The sequence below is a fragment of the Gambusia affinis genome, linkage group LG08, assembly GCF_019740435.1.
Source record: "Gambusia affinis linkage group LG08, SWU_Gaff_1.0, whole genome shotgun sequence".
Lineage (NCBI taxonomy): Eukaryota > Metazoa > Chordata > Actinopteri > Cyprinodontiformes > Poeciliidae > Gambusia > Gambusia affinis.
In genome coordinates this window covers 15,392,545-15,418,068 of record NC_057875.1, presented here as the reverse complement: position 1 = coordinate 15,418,068, position 25,524 = coordinate 15,392,545, and the positions used below count along the sequence as shown (strand labels likewise).

Genomic DNA, 25,524 nt, shown 5'->3' with positions numbered 1-25,524 from the left:
CCTTTTTGCCTTTTTAATCAACTCTTCAAGTACCCCAGGAGCTTCTGACCGGTTGTTTTCTTCACAGCTGTCTGAGGAATTACAGAGCAAAACAGCAAGTCTCGACAATTGTGGCTTCAATGTAATTGGCTGGCACAGGCTGTAATCACATCCTAAAGCCATGTGATGATAACAATGGTGGATCTCCTTTGTCTGATTGTCTCAAGGCACCTCGGTAAGATGTCATCTTTTCTTCAGTCTTATTTTAACCGTGGAAAAAAATGTGTAGCTGGGTGGGGGCTTCACCGGAGGCTCCCCTGTGCACGAACAGAAAATTACCAGGAGAAATCCCTTTCTCCCCACATTTGATTTCAGATTTAGCACTTTGTTTGCGCTACACATCTCAGGCAGGAATCGAGTTATAAATGATTCACCAAGTAAACTGCATGTGTGTGTTTGCGTGTGCAGTTACATGAATGTCATTTTGTTTTCATGTGTTGCCGTGTGTGTGTGTATGTGTGTGTGTGTGATCAGAGGGCCTCTTCATCTTCTGAGAAGTTGACCTGGTTTCTAAAGTCAAGCACCTGCGTGGTCAGAGATGGTGAGTGTGTGCGCTATTCATCCTCAGAGGTGGGGGTTTGACAGTATCGAACCACCATTAGGCCCTGAGATGGATGCTTTATACACGGCGAGCAGATGGGCGAGGGCCGCTGGATGGAAATGGAGTTCTTTTCAGCAGGAATTCATCCATAGCATATGATTTCATAACAGCATGGATTTTCCACTGCCATTTGTTTCTGCATTACCCACCGTTATGTTTTGTGAACATTGCTGAATAGACTTTCAAACTGTAAAAATGCATGAGCCAGTTGCAGTTGAAACCAGAAGTTGCATATGATGAATGAAATACTTTTTTACTAATATCTAATAATACTAATGTTTTGCCCTTTTACTATAATTTGGATTTTTGATTTTCTTGAAAATTATCATCAGCGAAATGCCAGAGAAAAGGAGTGAGAATTTTGTCTTTTATCAATAACTGGAATGATTGGCCATTCCTTTTCATGGAACTGATGTAATTAATTCAGATTAAATGTCGGCCGCCTTGCTCAATCACACCTTTTCAAACCTACCCACCAACTATTTGATGCAGTGATAGCAGCGTTTTGTCATGACAACCCCAAATCTTTCTTGTTCTTAAGCCACTTTGTTTTTGTTTGATACCTAAGTTCAATTATTCATTCAATTCAGTATCTTAACCTAATGTTATTTACTCGCTGTGTATTTTGTAAAGTTCACAGCTTGTCATACATCAAAACATCTTCACATCATTCTACCTTTCCATGTACTTCATAGTTGGAAAGGCTTTTAGGCTTACAAGTTTTCTACTTTTTTCTTCAAATCTTCTATTAGTTATAGGTAAACATTTTAAGCTTAGTCTCAACGCACCAATTAAAATCAGGCAAAAAAAAAGGAGCTCTTTGTCATCAAGGGAATAATTAAACTACAATTGATTTTATGTTGGTTTTGGAGGAATGCCTTCCTCCTAAAGTGGGTAATGAAACCTTCTTCCCAGCATCAGCCACCATGTTCACAAACTCTTTTGCATTTACTGTGTGGCTGATAAATACGTTTGGCATCAAGACATGATTGTCTCTGGAACACAGCGCCCACCTCTTCCCTGTCAGCCACTCATTCAAACGATAAAAATAATTGCGTGTAATTGAATGAAACTTCCAGACGTTTGAAGGTGCAATGTTTATCTAATTAAACAAAAAGGAAGCAGACTTGTTGAGGTTCAAATTTTTAAAATGAGATTTTTTCCCATGTCGCACAAGAAAGCAGTGTGTTTTGAAGTGTAAAAAAAAAAATCTTTCTTGTTCTGGCATTTGGCAAGTGTAAGTAATTTTAGTCATCCTAACTGAGACAAAGCAGAACAAGTTTAGTGATGTGAGTGAATGACGGTGAGAAAAAAAAGGTATGCATAAAAATTTTAACTGTGTTCTCTGGACTAAGAAAAAGGCTTTGCTTCTGCTTGTGTTGGCACTCTTGTTAAATTCTGTCCTTATATATCATGATGCGTATTTTAGTGCCCACAGCAAGGACCCTGAAGACTGCGTGTATGCGTGTATCTTTCTTGCTTGTTTGGCCTTGTTTATAGATATGAATACAAACCGAGTTCCTTATGGCTAGATATTCTGTAGTGAGTAATTTCTGTGATCTTCTAAGTCAGACATTGGTCTGCTCCCGGCAGGATTTTGGCATTACTCATTTCCCCTGACGGAGCCAATAGTGATTTTATTTCGTGTTAAAAGTAATATTGTCACACCACTCTCCTGTGTTTTCTTGTGACCCCCAATGCAGGCAGAAGTGTAACTGCTGCAGGCGTGTTGTCCCAAGCAATGATCATCATGAACATTTTTGCTGCTCTGTTTGCCTCCGTCCTACTTGTTTTTGTTGCCTTTGACCCCTCAGTTCGGCCTTAAGTTGTTTTAGCAGAGCTGGTGTCGCATCCCTGTCAGTTGGTACGTGCTGCTTCCCTTCCCGTACTACCCTTACTGGTTTGTCTAAAGAATAAGGACGCTTAGACTTGATTGTAAATTGATTTATGTTGAATCAGTGAAAATTGTTTGATTTGAATTTGCATTAGATTTTATCTCAGAGAATTAAAAAAATTTATCTTACTTTAGCTTTATTCTCTTAAAAAGATATTAGAAGTTGTAGAATTAACAGTATCGGAGATGTATCCAGTTTTGAATGTTCATTTTCTTTATTTTCATTTGTAGTCCTCCTGTTTTAAAACTAACACAATCTGATCCTTGCATGCATATACCGGTATGTGTTTTTTTTTTTTTTAATTCCTATATATTTGCCAGAGCTTCATTGTGGAGTTTTTCTTTCATGTTTTAAACATTTTCCATAACATTCCAAAATGAAAAACATGGAACCTCGCTCTCCTCTGCTTATATTCCCTTTCTCAGATGGGCACTTTTCCAGAAGTGAACCAGTCTTATCTGTCTTCTTGCAAACATTCATTCGCCATTGCTGTCCTCCGCTGCTCCTCTCGGTGCTTTTACCGTCCCTCTCACCTCTGTGCGCTCCACTCCTTTCTCCTCTTCTTTCCAATTTCCTCTCCCAAAATGAGATGTTGTGTACGAAAGAGAAGTGTGTACATTCCTTATCGCCAGCTCCTGTCTGGGTATTAGTTGGTGGAAATGGGCTTGTAATGAAACGAAGACCACGGCTGTGCAAACACACATGCACACTCAATAGATTTAAAGGATTTTTTTTTGTGTACGTGTGTAAGTGTGTGTATACACATACGTGTACACGCAGGCAAGTGGCTGATTAAGGTCACCCTCTTTCTCATCTCATTATTTTTTTGTGCCATTGTCCTCTCATGTCTTTTGCAGCCTTTTTGTGATGCCTCTTCCTGGTTGGTCTGTTTTATAGTGTTTGCTTTGCTCCTTTATTTTGTCAGTGTTTGTCTTGTTCTTTCCCTTCACCCTCTAAAAACACCTTTATATTTGTTTAATCAAGACTCCACTGTTCTTCCACTGCCAATGGTGGAGAGCAAATATATGCAACATGAGCACAGTGTGCATGTGTAGTTTCAATCGCTGTCATTTCAGTGACCCTGCAGCGTGGGCCTGTGCCGACCTTCCCCCTCTGTTCCTCATGCATAGAAATGTGTTTAGCAACAATAGCAGCGTGTCAATCTGGGTAACCTCTTGTTTCCTACGCTGCTGTGTTGTTGGGCATTTGAATGCCCTCTTCCTTTGCATAACCTTTTTCAAAGAGCACTTTCTCAGAGAGTCTACACTGAGCAAAGTGGGTTTTTGTCTCCAGCAATGACGTTCTTTCTCTAACAGTACTCCACAATCAAATTAGCGTCTTAAACTTTTCTGCTTCCTTGGCAAACCTGATGTCAGTTTTGAGAGCCTTCGTAAGATGAGGCAAAGAGCTTAGCGTTATGGCTGTTAAACCAGACCAGACAATTGAATTATTGTAGTCTTTACAGATTGTGCCCCCATTTGACTCTATGCCCACACTTTAAAGTGGGCATAAAGTCCCACTTTATGCTCAGCAAAATCTGTCAAAAGGTCATCCAGTTTTTTTTAAATTTTTGTTACTTATATTTCGATCGCAACAAAGGATAAGAATCTTTGTTACCAAATAAGGATACTCAGGGTTCCTCCGCCTTCTGAATAAGTCTGAAATTTGATCAAAGCATTTTCCATGTCTGGATAATTATGGAAAATACAAAAAGAGACTGGAAAAAATATTTGTCTTCCCATTTATTCCTTATTCCAATGTCTACAAGGTGTAAGTCCCACCTGTCCATGTGTCACAGTTTTGTATACGTATTTTGAAAATGTGCTTAAAACGTACTACGACTTCTGGGGAATTATGAATTATGTCTGGAATAGTTTAGACTTTTGACATGCAACGTTTGTACAAAATCTAAAAAGAACAAGTTGTTTTCTGTGTACACAGAAAAAGAAAACAGGATGGTGCGGTTAGTGTTGCTAAGAGTAACACATCAAAATATGCTTCTCTGCCTCCAGCTTATGCTCGGGTCAGTGTGTTTGCTCAAGGCTATGGGTTTTAGCATTAAATCCTCCTACAGGGTGCATTACTGGTTGCCCAGGGAGATGAGTGCAATGGTCTACACAGATTGTGCTGCACCACAAGGAAATGCAGGGTGCCTGATGTTTTTGTCAAGTATAAGCTGTCGGTTTCCATTTGTTCATATTTTTTCTGTATAATAAAGATCATTAGAAAGGTTCTTTAGTGCAGTGCTGTATAGTTTCTGTGTTTACAGAGGTCTAATCTAAATATCTATCACATGGACCTGTGTGGTGGCAAGAGTTCAAATGCAAGTCAGAACAAATTGTATATTGATCACAGATGAATAAACAGTTGCAGCTCTTCTTTGCATCACCATAATGTGAAGGTTTATTTTATATTTAAGAAACTGAACAATGTGCGCAGCAATGTTGTTTTTTATTCCGTTAAACCACCTGTTGCACAAAATATAAAATTGGAATTGGATCAGTATCCTACTTTGAGCACGTTTTAATCAATGTCAGCCTTTAAAATACATGCATCATTCTATTGTTGAGCCACGCAGAGTGACGCAGGAGCCTGAGGTAATCTCACACCACGCATGAACACATTGTGGTTTTTCACATCAGTGGAAAAATGCATTGATTAGAGCCCTGTCTTTGTTCCTGCACTGAATGAGTTGAACATCTGTTCAATTAAGGACACAGAAATGATTGTGTTACACTGTCCACTCTTCCTAGAAGAGAAGAGAGTGAGTGACCAAAGGTGTGTACTGATATCAGAGGCAACTTTATTCTTTGCTGATATGTTATCCACAAGCAGTAATTATCAGTATAACGCCATTCACCAGTGAGCATCACACACCATTCTTGATGTATTTTAAGGAAAACTGAGGTTTCCACATGCCTCCTCAGACAGACTTTTCCTTTTTATCTCATCCCTTCTACTTCCACTTGATGGAGCACATCATCAACACAAAACTCCCACACATCACAGTCTCTGTGAACAATAACTGAGGAAGAAAATATAGAATAAAATGTTCTCACTTTGTCTTGAAAATCTATGCTTCTAATATGTGAAGACAGTCTAGGTTTGTACATTAGTCTTTTTAGTAAACAAACAGATGGTGGAAGTACATAATTTAAGCACATTAAACAAAGGTGAAAGCTGCAAAAATAAATGAATCTTGAGGTTTCATACAGCTAATATGTGGTGTTCTTTGCATTCATTGCAGTAAAACCAGTGTTACTGGTGTAAATATAAATAACATAACATCATCACTGAAGCTGGATTGAAGTTCCTTGCCTTTGGATTTGCAGTGAAACCAGACTTTGCTGTCACTGGAAGATCCAAAAATGAACACCCATGAATAATTTACACATTGCTAGAATATGTGAATGGGTAAACAGACAGAAGAAACAAAGCACGAAAAATTGCAGCAGCTTGCATGAATTAATTGGTTGGCGGAGCGTCCGGCTTATTAGAGCACTCTGTCCTTGGTGACCGACTCAGGGTAAAAGAGAGAAATTTGTTTTGTGCTTGGAGAGTAAATACACTTTGCTTAAGTGGGAATAAGAATAGAATTTCATGCAGGAGTTGATTCAGGTTTTTATATAATTTACTAAGGGTTATTTCTCATTTAAGTCGTATATAAAACATCCTCAGTTTGCACCCATCTATGGGATCAGATTAGATTTGAACAATTTCCCCTGGAATCTGATTTGTTGTTTTACATCTGTGATCATTAAGCATCAAACTTGCCATCATATTCATCCTATAAATGCAGCAGCTAACAGCCTGTACTCTGAGATATTTTCCAGAGTTATTCAAAAATTAGGTAAAAGTGATGGACACTTTGTAAATTTTGTTTTCAATTTACCAACCCAGATTTACCTATGGTCGTGAGTTACAGGTAAGAACGAAAACCAAGGGATGCTGGATACAATTGGATAAAAATCCCTAGCACTGGATTCAGTCTTACAGAGTAAACTAGCTCATCCAGTGGGACTCGAAAGTACAGCTGCTGCTCCTCTGCATCAGAAGGAATCAGTGGTTGTAGTTCTGGCATCTGACCATGTTGGCTCCTGAACAAATCCTTTTGGTAGTTTTCTGGCCATGCCCAGTGGTTAAAAAAAAAAAAAAAACAGGACGTGTCCAGAAAACACTGAAGGGAATACGTATCCCTTCTGACCTGAAATGCGTTGGAGTGTGTCGCTACGGAGACAGGGATGTTTGGGGTTGTTACTCTGTTACTCTTGCAATCCGAGAAGACAGGCAAGATGAAAACAATCATTAAGTTGATGATTAAAGATAATGCATTAATGCAAAAACGGGCCAGTCCTGTAATTTTCTCAACCTCTACTGGACTAAAAACTACAACCTCTTCAAGGAAACTAATATATCTTTTTCTCTGTCCTCCCGTTATAGTGTTAAGGAAAAACAGAATTGGAAGATCAGACATGGAGAAAACCTGAAATCGGTAACCAGCAGGGAAAGCCTTAAACCAATCCTGTTTAGTTTTTCAATTTGAGCCAGTCTGTTGCATCTGCCTCTTTGACGTCCCGGAGCTGAAAATTGTCCAGAGCAGAGTCATTCACTAATAACGAGGGGAGGATCACCTGAATGTCTGTCACTGTTGAGGGCAGTGTTAGAGCTGGCAGAGTGCAGCCGAGTAGCCTCATTTAAGGTTGTCACCAGGGCCAAAGTGTGACACCACCAAAGCGAGATGAATCGAGGCCCAGCTGGTTTCCATGAGCTGCCTGCTCGTAAATAGCCAGGACTGCGGCGCAGGGTGGAAGTGGTTTGTCATCTGGCGCGGTCCCAGCTTGGGCCTGGACTCCCTGACGAGAGGGGAAATTTATCACTGTACGGTGATAAGACAAGGCTATTATTGTTTCTGTCCTCCTCCTTCTTCATCCCCATCCCCCTCCATCCCCTCTTCTTCTTGTATGTAACACATCACCTTCTCCTTTTCTCTTGAGTTTTCTCGTCTGTCTTCTTTCATCCTTGCTCTACCCACTTTCACCTTCTCCTGCCTTCCTCCATCTTTTCCTCTCTTGTCAGAACCCTTCTCCTGCTGTAACACCTTCATTTTTCTAGTCACCTGTTAAGTCTGCTATATCTGTCCTCTTTCCTTCACCAGCCCTCTCTCTCTCTATACCTCTCTTCCACGCTGGACAAAGGTGATATTATCAGGAAAGTAATGACTCTTTCCAACAATGATAATATGGTACTCAGTGGAGGATAATGACCACATTGGAGTTCTACATTGAAACCACATTCAAGTAATAATTGCTGCCAACTTATCAGATGTTTGAAGAAAGTGATTGAGAAGGTAGAATAGTTGTAACATAAGGAAGGGGGATGAACTACTCCTCTTTTCCCCCCGCTCTCCTTGTCTGACGCTGTTGAATCGTCCTTTTCTGCTGCTCCCATAAGAACCGCATCCCTTTTGAAATTTATTTCTGACTCGCATTGCTTGGTGCCACAAGAGATGAAGCTTTGGCCTCGAGTGTCAGGTTTATCTTTTGTACGTTTCTCTTTTGGATGCAGACTGGGTGCAGACACCCCGGGCTCCTCACTCACTGTCTCGTAATGTAGCAGTTCAGCTGTCAGGGGCGCAGAAGATGGATGAAGGATCATAGAAAGGTCTCCTACAAACTTCTCACCTCATTTAGTTGCTCTGTCTGGTTGTGACTCTCGCTAACAATGCAACACTGCGTAGGCCAATGCTGAGGCCCTATAGGTGCCATGTCTTCTTTGTTTACAAATGCTTGCTAATGGGTGATGCATGCAACCTTTGTCTGTTTCTTCTAATTCAGTTCCCTAGTGATGTGCACGGCATGACATCTGCACAGGATTTGAATGCCTCGGTCTTACCTTCACTTTGATTGAAGATGTTATGCTGTGTGTCTCTGGCAACTCTAAGGATTAAAGGCTGTTGAGTCTTTTTTCAAACATTTGTTCACCTCAAAACTAGAAACTGATTCTATTCCATCGATGTTCTCCATTATACGGTTCCTTTAATTTATAATCCTCATATTAAAATGCTGGCCACAGCGGTTCTTTTAATCTGACTTTATTTCCACTTGAAAACATCTTTAAAAATATTTGAGAATCTATCCGAGAGGTTGTTATAACTTTCTTTAACCTTCGTATCCATCAAAACTCAGTTTTTGTATTTTCTTTGTCAAAAAATCATGAAGGTAATTTTTCCAATTTTTCTATCCTATCACCATGGTAATCCATCAAAAGGGGCAAAGCTGACCTTCAAGGCCTCCAGTGAGCCAGTGGAGTTCACAAAGGCCCTGGGCATTAAGCAGCAGGAGGAGCTGGGCGGAAGCAGAAAGCCATTTAGAAACGAACTGTGAGTGTTTTCTGGCAGTTTGTGGAGGAATCAGACTGATTTGGTACACAGCTTGTGGCCAAACTCCAACCACATGGGAGCTTGATAGAATTACATGCTTTCCTTTTTTACTGTTTGCTCATTGTGACCTAAGTTGCCAGCTTTCTGATTCCGTCCCAGTAAAGACGGATTCAGTAAAGAATAAAAAGGAAGACAGATCAATAATGGAGATAGAAAGCATGTAGTATGAGGGAACATCAGAGCATTTATAATACACCACATGTATAGTATTTTTGGCACCGCTTACTCACTTGTAGACCAACAAAAATCAATTGAAAATACATAGAACTGGAAAACCGCAAGAGAAACGTGTGTTTCCTCAACGAAAACATTCGTTTTCTAGGGAATAAATCAGTACAGCTTTCATTGCACTAAGAGGAATGTTTATCAATTATTGTAAAATAAATCATGAAATAACTTTTTTTTTCTTAACTTCATAATGAAAATACATCACATACGGAGGTCAGGACTTTGACTAGTTTGTAGAAATGTTGCCATTTTATGAATTCCTTTGAAGGTTTCTGTGTTTCTAAGGGGGGCAAAATAAGAAAATTCAGATAAAATAACAAATGTGACAGTTATTAAATTGTATTTAATCATAACAATTTTGTGGCATAAAAATATTCCTATTTTGAAGATTCATTAATGGCACTGCATAGATCTGCAGATTGTTGTGACATTTCCCAGGAGGAAAGTTAGAGGTTAAAAATCTTTCTACACCAGGACCTATTAATATTGCAGATTTAGAAATTGTGCTAACTGGATGTAAATAACATCCTTTCATGATCTCACTCTGAATGCCACTGTTAGAAATTTTCCTTAAAATAAGGATGCAAAATTAATCCTATTGTGTTTTTACTCACAGTATATTATTTTATTTTTACTGAAGGTGTGTTTGCATCTGACTTGTGTGTGTGTTATTTGTCCTCATCTGCCACAAGATCATACCATTTTCTTTCAGGCTGTCTATTAAATGTGTGTGCCGCCAGCGTTTGTTCCCATCCAGGCATTTTGTTTTATGTTATTTAAATGATCCTAAATCCCTTTAGCAGCACTTTAGTGAAGTCTATAGCAATCTAGGAGTGAAGAGAAGAGATTGTGGGACTTCATTGCCCCTGACCCATATAACAGCACATTATGCATTTTTATGCAATGTTGCTTCTTTTTTCTCCAACATACCCAAAGGCCTTCAACTTTCCCTCTTCACTCTGCATGTTCTCTTTCAAGTTTTTCATCTCTCCTTTTGCCATTTCCTGCTCCTCATGATCACAGCCTCTTTGTCTCTATTTATCTCATCTTCTCTCGTGTCTGAAGCCTTGTTACGCCTCTCGTCTTAATGTGCTCTCTCTTTTCTCAGAAGGCCTTGTTGTTAGAGCTAAGCTAAAGGCCAGAGAGTGCAGCACTCAAAGCCGGGCCTATTCATCAGTGTCACAGCAGCCCTCCACTCAGCTTCGTTACTGACTGGCTAATGGCACAGATCAGTGCAGTTTATTTGCTATAATTAGCTGGCTCCATTTGCCCAGTACAGCCCAAGCAAACTCTGCAACACTTATGCTGCCCCCTGCCATGCCACCCTGCCTGTGTGCATGCATGGATGCCTGGTCGTTCTGTGTTAAGCGAGTCAATTAGAAGCTTTAAATCCTCCACTGCCTTTTCTCAACCATGTCTCATATTGTCATGCGTGATTGCAGAGTAAAACACCTTGTAAAACTGTGTAAACTCTCCACCAGTTAAAAGCATATACTCAAACTCAAATTCTGATTTTAAAAAAATGTGCCATTGAATAAAGTCTTTGAATAGCCAGTCAAGTAATGGATGTGAGCATGTGGGGCCACTGTGAACACTACTGCATTAAAAAAAATCAAGTTTGAGTTATTCATGTTAGCTGTTAACTGTTATATGTATGTTAGCATGAGCAACATCCAACTGTGTCATGTTTCTATTGTTCTTTTCGGTCACAATTATCATGTCTTTAAAAATGTTTAATAAAATACAGATGGTGATGTAATAGCTTTGTAGGCCTCAGACAGGATAATTCACAATGTTAGAATTAAATTAAGCAATAATCACCTGTGGATGTATTCTCAAGCACGCCTCAAATCAAACTGCTTTGTTGTGTGGCATCATAAAAAAAAATTCAGAGAAATCAGGGATGATATATAGAAGAGAACTGTGGCGCTCCAGAAGTCTGGTTCATCCTAGGATACCAAGCCTGAGGGTTTACATTTGTCTGTTCAAACAGTTATATACAAATACAAAACACAGTGTCCTGCCATCATACTGTTCCGGAAGGATGCTGGTTATGTGCCCCAGAGTGTTTTGATGCAGAAATGTGCACATCACATCCAGAGCAAAGAAAAAAAGACCTTGTGAAGATTTCCCCTGAAGCTGGTAAAAAAAAAAAAAAAAATGTTATAGTTGGAGCAAAATGAGTCTGACACAGAAATTGTCTGAAAGGCCACTCAGAGAGGAAGAGGAGGTTACTCCAAAAGGAACATAGAGAAACAAATTACTGCTTGCAAATACACTCAGACTCAAATACTGCACTTTGTGGAAATACGCAATGAAAATAAAATTTAGGTGTTTGACCATCGTGTGCATTCTCACATTTGGATAAAATAGAGTGAAACTTGGAAACTAGAGAACACCATCCAAAGTGATGAACAGGGTTGGCGCCGTATTGTGGGAGTGTTTTGCTGCTGGAGGGACTGGCGTAAACCTTTGAGACAAACGTTTGGAAGGATGCCTTGAAATCCCAATATATGCCATTAGAGTAAGGGTAACGATACCAAATCTAAAGGGAATACTTATGAGATTCTTGTGTCATATAATTCTGACATTTAGCAATTGTCAATATTTTGAGTTATCTTAACTAAACTGAAATTTTGAAAATTAGGAAATGTTTAGGCAGTTTTAAGACACTGAGGGGCAAAAATGATTATTGGCTTTCTGTACAATGTGCCAATATCTTGTTTCAGCTATATGCAGAACTGCTGGTTTTGGTTTTCAGTTCTTCAAAAAGGGGTTAAAGTTAGAGGTTTTTCATGTATTTCAAAGAGTGAAGTAATATGAAGAATTGCTTACTTACCATGTGATATTTGAACGTAATGTTATGTTCATTATCTTTAGTCTGATCTTGAAATGATCAGATTAAACAATAATAACAAAAACTCTATAATGTGTAATAAGACTTTTATTAAAATACTAAAGCAATATCTGGTTGTTGTTTTGTTAAAATTACACTTTGTGAACATACTTAGAACAAACTAGGTAATATTTCTTGACACAATATTTGGTAAAAAAAAACAAAAACAAAAAAAACCTAAAAGCAAACAAAAAACACTTCTGTTTTTTGTTCTAACAGCATAAACTGCCCATTTGTGTTAAATAATTCACTCTGCAGTTTTTTTGGCGTATAAATTCAAGTTTCTTTTCCAGCCTTTTTCAGAGTTATAATCTCCCCCTTGATTTCATTTCATCTCATCCCTAATACCCACGTGTTTCCTCCATTTACAACCATCCTTTTCCCACTTAACCTTTTTTTTTTATTTCCACTATTGCAGCTCTAAAAGCTGCATCCTCTTGTTTTGTCTTCTTATGCAATTTTAATCTCCTACCAAATAGAGGATGGGGAGCAGAGGGATCTGTAGAGTTCCCACATTAGGATGCTCCAAACACAAAGGGAGAACAGTCTGCGTCACAAAGATGAAGTCATACAGTATTCACTGAGCAGACAAGACCAACCCGTCTATTATTTACAGAGTGTGTTGTTGTGTGGTGCACACATCTGCAGTCTTCTCTTTCTATAAACCTTTTGTTTGTTCTTTTTTTTCTGCCTTTCTTATTTCTATATTTACATTTTTCTTCAATTTCCTTCTAATGTCCTTCACTAAACAATTAAATCCGCAATTGCCAAGCTCATTTGTGGAAAAGCCTTCCCAAAAAAGACATCAATTATTTATTTATATCTGGACAATATTACTGTAAGAAGAGCCAAGAGGGTCTTTGGTAAGCACATTTCTCAAGAGTAAAGGCAAAACACATAGGCATGCTAACGATGAGTGAAATACGGTGGTTTCACATACAGATGTTGTTGTGTCAGCAACTGAGAAACAGTAGGTCTCTAGAGATTTTAGTGCAATAAAAAAAAAAGCAAAACATGCTGTCAGCTGCAGTTAAGCACGCAAACCCACCTTGGCAATAAGGAAGGTCAGGGGCTTATGGAGGAACTTGCTCAAGTTTACAGACAGGTCGGTACGCCTGTGAGCAGCTGAGTACAACAGTAATTTGCAGAAGGAAATTCACCTTACTAAGCTTTGAGTTAGCAACATCAGACGTCCATGTTTGTGTCATGGTGAAAGTTTGCATACTTTATCCTTTCTCATTTGACTTTCAGACCTGGCTCTGAAAATGCAAGAGTAAATTAAGGTGAACTCTGTACCATTCTGCTCAAGGTTAGGAGAAGAGAGGTTGTGGTAACCACGAGTAATATTGCACAAACTTAACCACCTTGGAAACACATTTAGTGTTTTATTTGTCACTAGCTGGTGAAATATTGCTACTGTCCATCTTTTTAGCTACCAAAATATTATCACATACATACAGGACCAATGTTTATGTGGGGCTATGCTGAATCTCCGGTGTGCCGGCAAAAAAATAAAACCTTGCTTGCATAGAGGTTCATGAGACATTTCTCTGAATCCAACAGAGGCATAGCATTCACGCCCAACCACATGAGACAAGCTTACTAGCCAACCGAAAACAGGACAGGTCTTTCTGAATCAAAACTTTGATTCAGATCCAGCAGTACTTCATTCCTTCTGCCACCGCCATTCAGGGTCGGTGCTTTCCATTCTGGGAATTGGCACTGAGCATGTACCACAAGCATATTTAGCCAGGGGAAGATATTAATAAAGACACAATGAACAAATGGCGCTGGACTTAGACAGAAGACCTGGGTACTGATGCTAAACCCCTTGAGAGTTTGTGACTGAAGCTCAGACAACTTTGTGCATGATTTTACACTTTGTACTCAGGAAGGCAAGCAAGAGAAAAGTTTTGTCATAAAGCAATTGTCTCAGTCATTCAGCACACCTCACGTTTGCTGAGGACAACAGCAAACCTTCACTGACTGATTGTGTAACTGATTTACAAACTTGTTTGCTGATTCATTGATGACCTCGATCTGATATTTACAGTTGCTCCTCTGTTTATGCTAGAAGATTTTTGTCTTCCTAGAAACAAAATAAAGGTTTTGTAAAACCTTTATTTTTTTACAAAACCTTGTGTGTGTTAAATAATTTCTTTTCAGTGTCATGGGGTCGGCTCAGGTTTGACCAGTTTAAGTATCAGCGATGGAGACGATCACATATGATCCCGACCCAAAATTGTGGTTAAACGCCAATAGGAAGCTATTAAGCGTATGCTAACTTTAGCATTGTTTGTGGTTGCCCACTGCCAGTAATTGAACAGATAATTTGGTAACTAATCTAAGATATTTTCTTTCGGGATGTGCAGAAATGAATGGTAACATATGTACATTTTTAACTAGGGTTAATTTTCTACTAATATTCAAAGACACAATCACTCTTTTATTGAATGGATTTACTAATAAAAAAACACTTGAAATTTAAATATCAAATCATGTTTCTGTTGCTACAAAATATATTATTTCTATTCTATTTTACTTCAAAAACACACACAGCCATGCACATTCATTTCTACAATAAAAATCAAAATCACTGGTGTGAAAAAAGACATTCTCATAATGTCTTTTTCCACACATTCTCAACCCATTTGAAATGTGTTCCTCCATGTGGAATGGAGGAACACAGATGGCTGGCAGCATTAAATATTTGTTTCAAATAGATTTTTGAAAGCCTTTTTAGACAACTAACAATAACATACTTTAATGTGTGCTTCTTCTGTTCTCTGTTTCATAATTTGACCACATAAGAGACCCTCTTGAGACAACACTTGTAAATCAATTGCAGGAAGAGGAACTGGCATTGCGCTCTAAATGTTGTGAGCTAGTATGATTGATTTTTTATTTTTTATTTTGCTGTTCTATCACTCTTACTGGGATTATTCCAAAGAACAAATCCTGATGGCTTCCGGACAACCGCTTGTTATTATCAATTTTTTATTGACTTGGGTTCATCACATGTGTTCAAACTAAACCCATTGATGCTCATTTATGTATCTCCGCATGAATCAATTGCAGTGCGCTCAGAGACACCGCGTTTGAATTTTTTTATATGCAGAAGGTGCAGTAAACCTACCTTTTATTGTCAATTTGCATGGGGACAAATGTTAAGTATAAACAAATACTAAACATTATAACATTTATGGCCTTGGCTAGTTACAATGCATGTCCCCAGATGGTCCTTTAACAGCATTTAACACCTCTTATTCCATGCCAGAATCTCCAAACTCTCAACAATTATCCCAGAAAAAGTGGTTTTTCTGAATGCCTATTAGTTTTGCTTGCACAAAAATGTCTGTATGGCTACCTGCCATGAACCATTCCTTTTTGTATTGCAAGATTACACTTCTAAACTCAGATTGATTTGTGTAGCACAGTTTAGCAACTAGGCAGTTTAAAGCTCTTTACACCATAAAAAGACAATGCAGTAAGCAATAAACATTTCACTTCGTCAAATGCCATCATCAAAGTCATATATACAAATACACATCAAATATAATGACCAATGTTCCAGTTATTATTAATTAAAGGCAACTGTATACCAGTTGGTTTTTAGCATTGGTTTTAAGGAACTCCAGTGTTCTCACTGTTTTGCAGTTTTCTGGAAGTTCCTGATTAGTGGAGCATAAAGACCAAATGCTGTCGTGTTTGATATATACAGCACTTTTACAAGAACTACACATAATGTAGTCACTTGATTGTGCTATAAGATGTTACTTTTTCCCCTTTAAATATGAAATGTGTAGCTATGCTTCACAACCTCCTGCCTGCCATTCTTCTCTTTCTTTGCCATAGTTTTAGCTTCTGCTGCAGCATCTTCTCTGATTCTGTGATTAGCATACTGCTGTATCACCTTGCTGCTCATCACTTAGCAAACAGAGAAAAACCACCTCACAGTAAACTCTGTGTTCTTGTCATTCTTGCAGACACACGTACACAAGCATTTCCATATGCCGTGCGCATATGCACACAAGCACGTTGATCTACACACATATATACATATAACCTGACACCTCCTCAACTCTAATGTGAGCTCTGACAGCTGCGGTCGGGTGAACTCTTTAAAGTTTAGAATACCAGTAGTTTTAAAGGCATGCCAGGAAAGGCAAGCTCATTACTCGCTTCTTAAAAACAGCTGAACCTGAGAGAAAGTTTTTCCTAAATGTTTGTGTGCCAAGATGCCTCCTCCACGTAAACTTTTTATATAAAACTCCCCTGAGTTGTGGCCTCTGTGATGCAATGTACAAAAAGCTTAAAACGGTGAGCTCGCCTGTGTCCTCTCAAAGTTGAAGAAGTTGCACTCAGTCACTTCATCTGCACATTAAATATTTCTGCTGGTTTAGAACTGGAGGCCATGAACTGATTAAGCAGAACATAAGACAGGTGACTCTTTAATCATTAGTATGCTGCGTGATTTCCCGCTGGTGGCAGAGCTTGTAGTCAATTGGCTTCCATTAACCTGCCAGTCCACTCTTCATTACTTCATTAAAGGTAGTACAAAGACTTGAGGAAGTCACAGAGCAGGCACTGACTTTGAGCTTGCTGCAGAGAGCATGTGAGATGTCTTTGCATGCGTCCTTTTCTTTGAAACTTGGTTTCAATAAACTACGAATGGAAGTCATGCATTGCAGCTTCAATGAAGGCAAACGTACTAAACAAGGAATATAAGAAATATGTGGCTGCAGCAACAAAGACGTCTGAAAAGCTACACAAGAGCAAATCCAAACTTAATTCCCATTTTCATATGTGTGAACAGATAAACACATAAACAAATCGAGAGTCTTGATGCATGTTCCAGTATGCTCACATTAACATACACAAATACATAAACAACAAAATTGGCAAGCTTTTTCAGATTTTTTTGGGACTGTTGAAAAACTTGAGTGAACAAATCAGAGAACATTTTCTGTTACGGTGAATTAAGTTTAGTTTTCTACAACCCTGGATAAGTGCACAGACTAAAGATCGTGTTCGACAAAATATTCTAACACAATGGGAGAATTCATAAATATTTGCTCCATATTTGAAGAATATGTCATGTCTGAATGATCAATTGAATGCATCCTGCTTTTATTGATCCTTCACTCTTTGACACCTGGCTGCTGTTCAGGTAGTGATTTTTAGAGATGTTAAGAGCTAAAAGCTGTATCTTATTCTCAAGTGTGCTTGAAATTAAGTTTTGGGGTTTTGTTTAATGTAGTCCTCACCTAAAAGGAGGTGATGCCCTCACTGGCCACTTCATTAGGTACATTTTATGTACCTAATGAAGATGGCAGGTTCTTGTCAACATAAATAGTTAACAAATAGTGAATCACCAATCAAATAGTAGCCAGCCAATGTATTAAAGCAGTGAGGGTTGATGAAGAGTACTGCACACCATAATGGGGAAGAAAAGAAATTGAAATGACTTTGAATAGGAGATAGTTTTTTTTGTACCTGATGGGCTGAGTCTTAAAGTACTGACTCCCCAGGTTTGCAGAGGACACTTAGACATGAGAAAACAGCCAGTTTACAACAGTTATGTGGATAAAATTTGTGAAAGAAGTTCCAGATGATCAAAAGGCTGGTGTGGGAGTCCAATAAGGAGAATATTTGCTAGGTATAATATAAACTGAGCATCACTAAGGTCATACAATTTTTTTTTTGTTTTTTTTTTTTGCTGACTATGTCCGTCCTAGTTTATGCTAACTGACTTCTTCTCTTAGGATAATGCAACCTTTGTATCCCTCTGCCTAACCCACCTCACCAAGTGCCTAAAAAAATTCAGTTGTCTTCTTAAATGTGACTTTACTTGGAGATTCTCACCTTGAGGTGAACAGATAAATTCACCCTGCATAGGAGGTTTAGTGTCAGGATAAAATATAGTGTAAATGTTAGGCTCAGAAATCTTTAATACCATCTTGAAATGTTACAAACCAATACAACAACTCAAGCTGCACGGGAGTTAGCAGTGCATCCATTTCCACCTTGAGACCATGGCCTTTTTAATTGAATCTGCTACTGTAATTCTCCTCACAAATTCTTTAAACTTACTTGAAAACTGCCTTGATGTCCGCACTTTAAAGTTATCAGTACCACATCATTTGCATAAAGCAATGATGTGAAAGCTGGAAACTCTTCACACATCAGCTTGGCCTAAAAATAATTTGGGCAAAGAGTATTTAAATATAAAGTTAAAACTCATGACCTCCTTCAGTTCCTCATAAGTCAATGCTTTCATGAGCCAAAGTTAATTAGGGCAGCTTTCAGAGTGCCAACTCTTATAGTAAACATGTTTGTAATCTAAACTTGCTCAGTGTTTTTATTTATTTATTTTGCTAATTTCTATTTGATAGTATCGCATGTCTTTTCGAGAGAAAGAGATGGGGAAAAAAATGGATAGGTAATTTATTGTGAGCTGTAAATGTTCTTCCTCAGATCAAAGCATATCTGATTACAGCTGTCTGGAAACAGAGCAGGACAGGCAAGATGATCTCCAAGCAAATGTGGAAAGGAAATCATTAGCGCAGATTGCATTTGCTGGAAATTTTCAAATAGTAGCTTGAAGTAATCAACAAACTATTATTTTTTGCAACTTTGGTTAGACCGTCTCTGCTGTGCTTCATTGTTTTTGTGTCTGAGTGAGGAAGAAAAATCAACAACACTGTGGTTGTCCTTCAATATTCGACAGTCTCCCCACAGCTCCACCCCTTCTTCAATCATTGCATCCAATCCAACCCACTCAGACTTGTTGTTAAGGGAACATATTGGAAAACTATTAGTGCTCATTATGCTTTATAGCTAACCATTCTCTCCATTTTCTCTTTTAATCACATTCGCTTCCCTTGTGTGCGTATTTGTGTGGTGTGTGTGTGTGATCCTGCTAAGCCACTCTTCTTTAAAGCGTGCGTGGGCGTGTGTTTGTGTGTGTAAACTACAGCCACCACCGTCAGGCAGACAGTAATGAACCAATTGTGCTGTAATGCATTCAGCTTTAGGAGAGCACAAAGTCACCCTCACCCCTCACACATTCAGTCACCATCACTTTTATGAGGGAGTCAAGAGCACAGGCGCCATCTTTTATTGCATCCCTTCCTTGCAGCGACAGTGTTGTGCATTCCTGAGCCATGTCAGCCAAATGGGATCAAATGAAGTCAAATAGGGGAATAGACTCTCCCTCTTTTATATGCGCTGCAAATGTTTACAGCAAGTCTTATGGGGACATGTTTGGTTCTTGTTGCTCAGTAAAACCAGACCCTCATAAGTTGCTGCAAATCCTGTATCGATTTGACCAACCATAACTGTGTGTCTGTGTTTGCTGGCAGAACAGAGAGATCATTTGCTTTTTTTTTTTTTTTTTTTTACCGATGCTCTGACAACAAAAAAAAAACACACTTTCAAGAGCATGCATAGAATAAGTATTCTACGGAATAAGTATTGTTTGTTTACTTCCAGCCAAGGCAATTGTCACCATTATGCATCAAAACCATCATATTCCATCTGTGACAGAACAACACTCTAGTTTCATTGCATGGGACGTTATTTGTTGAAAACTTCCTTTTTATATTACCCTTCCTCCTCCTCACATTTTGTCTCTAGACTATTATTTTTACTTTCCTCTGTTGCTTTGTTCTCTAATTGCAATCACACAAACCAATCCACCTTATTATTATTTTGTTTGAAAATATCAATTTCTGTCTGATAACTGGGAAGAAATTGATTTTTGACCATGGTATAGATGGAAACAGTGATGTTTGTAATTTTAAATGTACTGATGTCAATAAACGTGACTGAGATTAGGAGGGAAATGTCCCCAATTAATGCCAGTGATTAAAATGAAGATGTTGATTTTAATCATGAGGATAACAAAGGCAATAAAATTTGTCAAGATAATGATGATCGCTGGCTGACTGAACAGTTTAATGTTTGCTTTTTCCTGTCCAGATGGAGAGAGACAGACGGACGGGACGGACGCCAGCCGAAAGAGGGACACTCGCTCCTCAGCCGGACACCACAAGAGCGAGGACACCAGTGACAGTAGGGAGGACGAGGCGGCAGTGAGTCTCTCTCTTGCAAAATTTTGTTTTGTTCCCTCACGCTGAAACTATCAGAGAGATGTCCCTGTCTTAATGCATATTCACCACACCACCCACATCTCTCTGACTAACCGGCAGCAGCAAGGTTTTTTCCATCTGTGTGTAGAGAAGCACCTCATGGCAGAAGGAATCATATTTGTGCTCTTTAATAATCACCCTCCGAGAAGACCTCTGATCCTGTTCGTTCAGCAACTTTTGCATTACCTTAACAGTGTCTCAAATTACACCTTCTTTCAATTGGATTTAAAGCTATTATATCATGGCACATGAAAATAAAAGATAAAACATTTGCGAGATTGTTTTATTTTAGGCATTTTCTTTTTTTTTTGACCTGAAGCAAATCTTACAGTTTAGCCTCTTGTTCTCACCAACTGCTGTGAATTTTAATGATATTTCCTGCACGGGGAGGCCACAGCGTAAATTACATTTTGAGCGCGCTGTGCAGTCAAACCTCCGAGCTTTCACTCCTGTTATAGTTTTAAATCAAGAGTTTGAAATTTTGATTTTTAGATTGGTGCAACACTGTTGGCGTGAACACAATCAGGCATTTAAAACACGGGGTATAGACACATTGCATGTCATTAGAGACGCATAAATTAATTGGCAAATTTTTCCTTATTCTCCTGTCAACCACTGATTTGTAGTCAGTGATTGACAGGGGAAGAACCAGATTTTGTATTTCAGTTCACTAACTGAATCAAATCTGAGAACTTTTTCCATGTTTTGTATGAGTGCATCACCTAAGAGCATGCACTGGAAAAGATCGTGTGTTCCCCGCATTGCTTTGAGATTTAAAACTTCTACCTCTTTATGAGAACCAGCAGCATAATTGTTTTCTTATGCATTACAACGCTTTGGGGACAAAAAAACTTTGGTTATGCAGAGCCAACATCTAAGACAATGGGAATAAGTACTGGGCTTGAAAAGCCTGATTGGTTCACCTTTGATAACAATTTTGAGACTTGACTCCCTGCTGAACAACTTTAATGCTACAAACCTGCTTTTACAATATTATGATTCACATCTTATTATTCAAGGACATACAATTGTCTATACAACCGTATAAAAAGGAATGTCATCATCAAGGTCGTTGCATGCGATTCTGGTGCTGCTATGTGACGGCTTGAAGTTACAGACTTTGCATGTGATTCTGGTTCAGACCAAAGGACTTGTGGTGCACATATGCTAATCAGAGGAAGGTATTCAATTTTAAAAAGGAAATCTCACCATGTAGCATTCCCAGTATTGCTATAGTAAGCTGTTCCCCCCGTTGTTGATCTAAAATATGTTTTACAAGATAAGCAGACTAGTGCTAACCAATAAGAAATTAAAAAATATATTTTTTTGCGAATGACCCATTTGCTTGTTATGAAGGAGAGGTAAAGGCTAAAGGTGCCATGGTTGTGGCAGTTATGACTGGGAGAGACAATTATTTCCCATCATTGATTTTTTTTTTCCAATTGGAAAAATTAATTCAAATTCTAATTATGATTTTTATTTTATTTAAAGAAGAAATACAATGTGTGCTATCCTACTGCTATTAAAGATATTTAGCTGTTAAAACTGTAGAGGTATATACTACTGAAAGTAACAGCACAGAGGTTCCTTTGCTCTCTGTACTGTTACTTTCATTAGATGTTAAGATGCTCTTGCAAAAGCCAATATTCATCTTAACTTGGCAATAAATGCAATACTTATTTCTCTCCCCTGACGCCAATAGAAGTATGTGTCTTTCAAAGTAGATTTAGACATGCTTGTATTCAAAACAGACAAACATGTTTTGGTTCATCTTAAATCTTTTGTTCCGGAGTTTAACTTTTCTTTATAGTAAAGGAAAAAAAAATAATTTTACACTCATTCATCATCACAGGCTCGGAAGGGCAATTTATTATTGATTTCTTATCAAAGATGATATCAGATCTCTTGCCACTCATGTTGACAGGCAGTCTACCTGAATGTTTCCTCTTCCCTCTGGTGTCATCAAAACACCTTGAGGTATGAAAGAATTAGGATGTGAAGGAAGATGGTTTGTAGTTATTAAACATTCACTCTATATTTTTGTCTTTAATGTCTGTATTAGTTACGTAGGTGTGAAGGTAGTAAAAATGACTCAAATTGTAGTAAACGGGTCACAATGTATCACTGTTGTCATATCAAAACGTACAGAATCACAAATTCAAAAGACTGAATATAGTCGGCTGTAGCTGATATAAAGTTAAGTGACTGAGATGCGAAATCTCACTGAGGCTGTTGGGCTCATTGCAAACAAAGAAAAGAAAAAGAATGCCATAAGAAAAACATATTAATCAAAGTGAGTCACATTTGATTCAGTTTTAACAAAATAAACAGAACAACAACGCTACTTTACCAGGCTGATTTCCTTTGGTTCCTTTTATGGAGCATTTTCCACGGTTGTGCAAGCGTCTGCATGGACACGGTTGGCTGCCTGCCGCAGAGTCTCTGCACTGATTTGATCGGCAGACAAAAATGAGCACATGCAACTAAATGAAGCATGAAGAAATGGCCTTGGCGATAATATACTCAATACTCTCCTTGATAATTTTACACAAGAAAGGTGGTCAGTATAGCTGTTATAGCCTGTCTGCATTTTAAATTAGCTGATTTTAGTTTAGAATTGTTTGTGTATTTTAGCACATTTATTCTCTGTGTATTTTAACCAGATCAGAAAAGAAAATCGGGTGATTCCAAAGGTTATTTTACATTAACTTACCACTGTCGCTCCTGGACCCGACATTGTAAAAAAAAAAAAAAAAAAAGATCAGTTATAACTCCTAGAACATACAGGCAGTAGCTGCAGGATTTAAAGATCGCAAGAAGGTTCAACATCAATTCCAAATAGTTACGATTTTGCGACGCAGCTGTTGACTTGCAGTGGAGACCAACTGAGAGAGGAAGCGGCGATATATCTTATTTCATAAAATGCAGTCGTCTTCAGAATTGATTTAAGCAAGAGCTTTAGGAAATGTGCTTGGCAAGATAAGAGTCGTGAAGGAAAGCTGGCAGTTTTTTTTTTTTTTTTTTCTTTTCAATAACCTGCCTCCAAACTTTAAACCTGCTTGATGGTGTTAAAGCTTCTCTGTAGAACTCAAATGAAATCTGCGCTGTAAATGAATCAGGCTTGTGCCCTGAGGCTCAAATATTCGGCTGCTCTGTAAGCACTTTGCTAAAGTCGCTAAAATGTGTCAGAAAGTTTGTAGCGGAATCTTTAGGAAATTGATTTGCATTTTATTTTGTCATGTGTTCGCTAAATTGCAAGTGATAGATTTCGCCAGCTTAGAATGATGACAGCTCAAATGTTTTGTAGTCATCGTTCTGCAGTAAACACACACTAAGTCATCATCATAATTTTACTGGAATCAGAAGAAGCGATGCATTGCAGAAGGTGCTTATTTCAATTTACGGTCTATGCAGAATTCTCTTGGACACTATGAATATGGATAAGAGTGTTTCATTTGGAAGCGTTTTGTGCAAACATTGTACTTTCATTTGATGAGTGCATGTGTCTGTGTGTGCGTGCATGTTAACAAGGCATACCCTTAAGATTTTTGTGTTCAGCTCTATAAAAGCATCTCTCTTCATCTATAATTAATGTGCCCATTTAGAGGCTCTTTGTTCCTGCAGTTCTTGACCTCTTAGTCACTCTGTTCATGCATCTGTTTGTGTTTGCCCAAGTTGTTTTTTTTTGTTTTTTTTTTATCTTTTCTCCACATCATTGCTTCTCATTTGATGCTAAAGATGATGTTTCATTCTGTCTTGAAGCTGCTTCTGTGGCAATGTAATTATGTAATTATATTATATTTTTTTCAAAGGTCAAAGAACTTAAGCTCATGTTTTTTTTTGTCTGATAGATGGAAAAGCATGTAACACTAGATGTAATAAAGATGAATACCAGTTAAAGTTAACATTAGAGTTGTAACTCTGAATCAAAGTTCCTCAACAAAATACAGAAATTATAATAGAGTGATTGATCACTCAAGTGATTGTGAATCAATTAAACATCAATACCTGATTAGCTTAATATTAATTATGACCTAATTTAGAAAAAATAGGTCATGAACTAATTTAGAAATTTGACAAACCTCATAGTCCCCTGTCACTCTCAGACAACGTTTGAGCAAGATTGTACACCTGTACTTGCATCAAATATATATTTGCAGTATGAACTTTATCATTTCGGTATGCTTTTGTCACTCTCACCTTCAACATCTCTTTTGAAAAATATTCTGAATGTTTTTGAAGATCTTTGACAAATCTTCCGATATTTGAAGTTATGTGTCTTCAGTGTAAATGTATGTCGCAGAAAAAGCCAGAAGGGTTTGTACGCTTTATGATGGACTGTGGTGCATGGAATCTCCTTTCTCTTGTTTACTCCTTTTGTTAAACAAATCTATTGTGCTCCGCCAAAAAACGTACGCTATCTCCCGTTTTTAGAAATCCGTGACAATGAAAGTAAAACGCCTTAGAGAAAAACAAACAGAAAATCCCTCAAGGTGGTTCTCAGTGAAGATAATAGTCCGGGAAAAACTGAAACGACCTCATTGCAATCACACAGCATGGGGCAGTCAGGCTCAGACAGCGGGGACACTCAGTACAAAGGCCCTCTCGTGCTTGGGAGAAAGATATTGCTGTACCCAGCTCTGTTAAAAATTAATTAAACACACACGGGAAGACCTGCAACACCTCAGTGTGAGCAAGGCTGCGAATTTCAGATAAAAGTGTTGGAACGCGCATGCTGCACTTCTTTTGTTTGTTTGTTGTTGGAGGTACAGAAAAAGGTTGTGGCTCTATGGAAGAGACACTGATAATGTTTAGCAAGAAGTAAATAAAGATTGGTGAGAGTGCATGGACAAGGCAAACAAAAGGAAGGACATGATTCGGTAGAAGGAACAAGAAAAAATCTGAGTTAATGACAGGTAAGAAGCTGAAGAGTTCGTCCTTTTTCCAGAGGAGGTAATTGTGCTCCGCTCTGCTTCAGTGAAAAGATGGCAAATGTTTGTTCTGCACCTTTTCTTTCTTTATCTGCAGATTGCTAAAATTGCAGCTTAAGTAGTTGACAGTGTGTGTGTCATGCTTGGCAATTACAGAAGCTGCTTTGAGTGAATGTGTGTGTGTGTGTGTGCTGTGGTTGTTTGTGTGTGTACCACCCCCATCAGACCCTCCAGGTGGTTTCCAGTTATTTTCTGACAGGCTGACAGTTTGGCATTTAGGCCATTTAATGCAAGGTGTGCATTTTGTCCTTACGCCATTTGGTGCATACATATTCATATGTT

At 38.4% G+C, this 25,524-nt stretch overlaps 1 protein-coding gene across 1 annotated transcript in view; it reads left to right on the top strand.

The window, feature by feature from the left end:
- Window positions 1-25,524, top strand: part of b4galnt4a (beta-1,4-N-acetyl-galactosaminyl transferase 4a) — a 137,778-nt gene that overhangs the window by 27,514 nt on the left and 84,740 nt on the right. Inside the window, exon 2 of the mRNA XM_044124206.1 lies at window positions 20,082-20,194. Coding sequence (XP_043980141.1) covers window positions 20,082-20,194 — 113 coding nt within the window. The remainder of the gene's footprint in view (window positions 1-20,081; window positions 20,195-25,524) is intronic.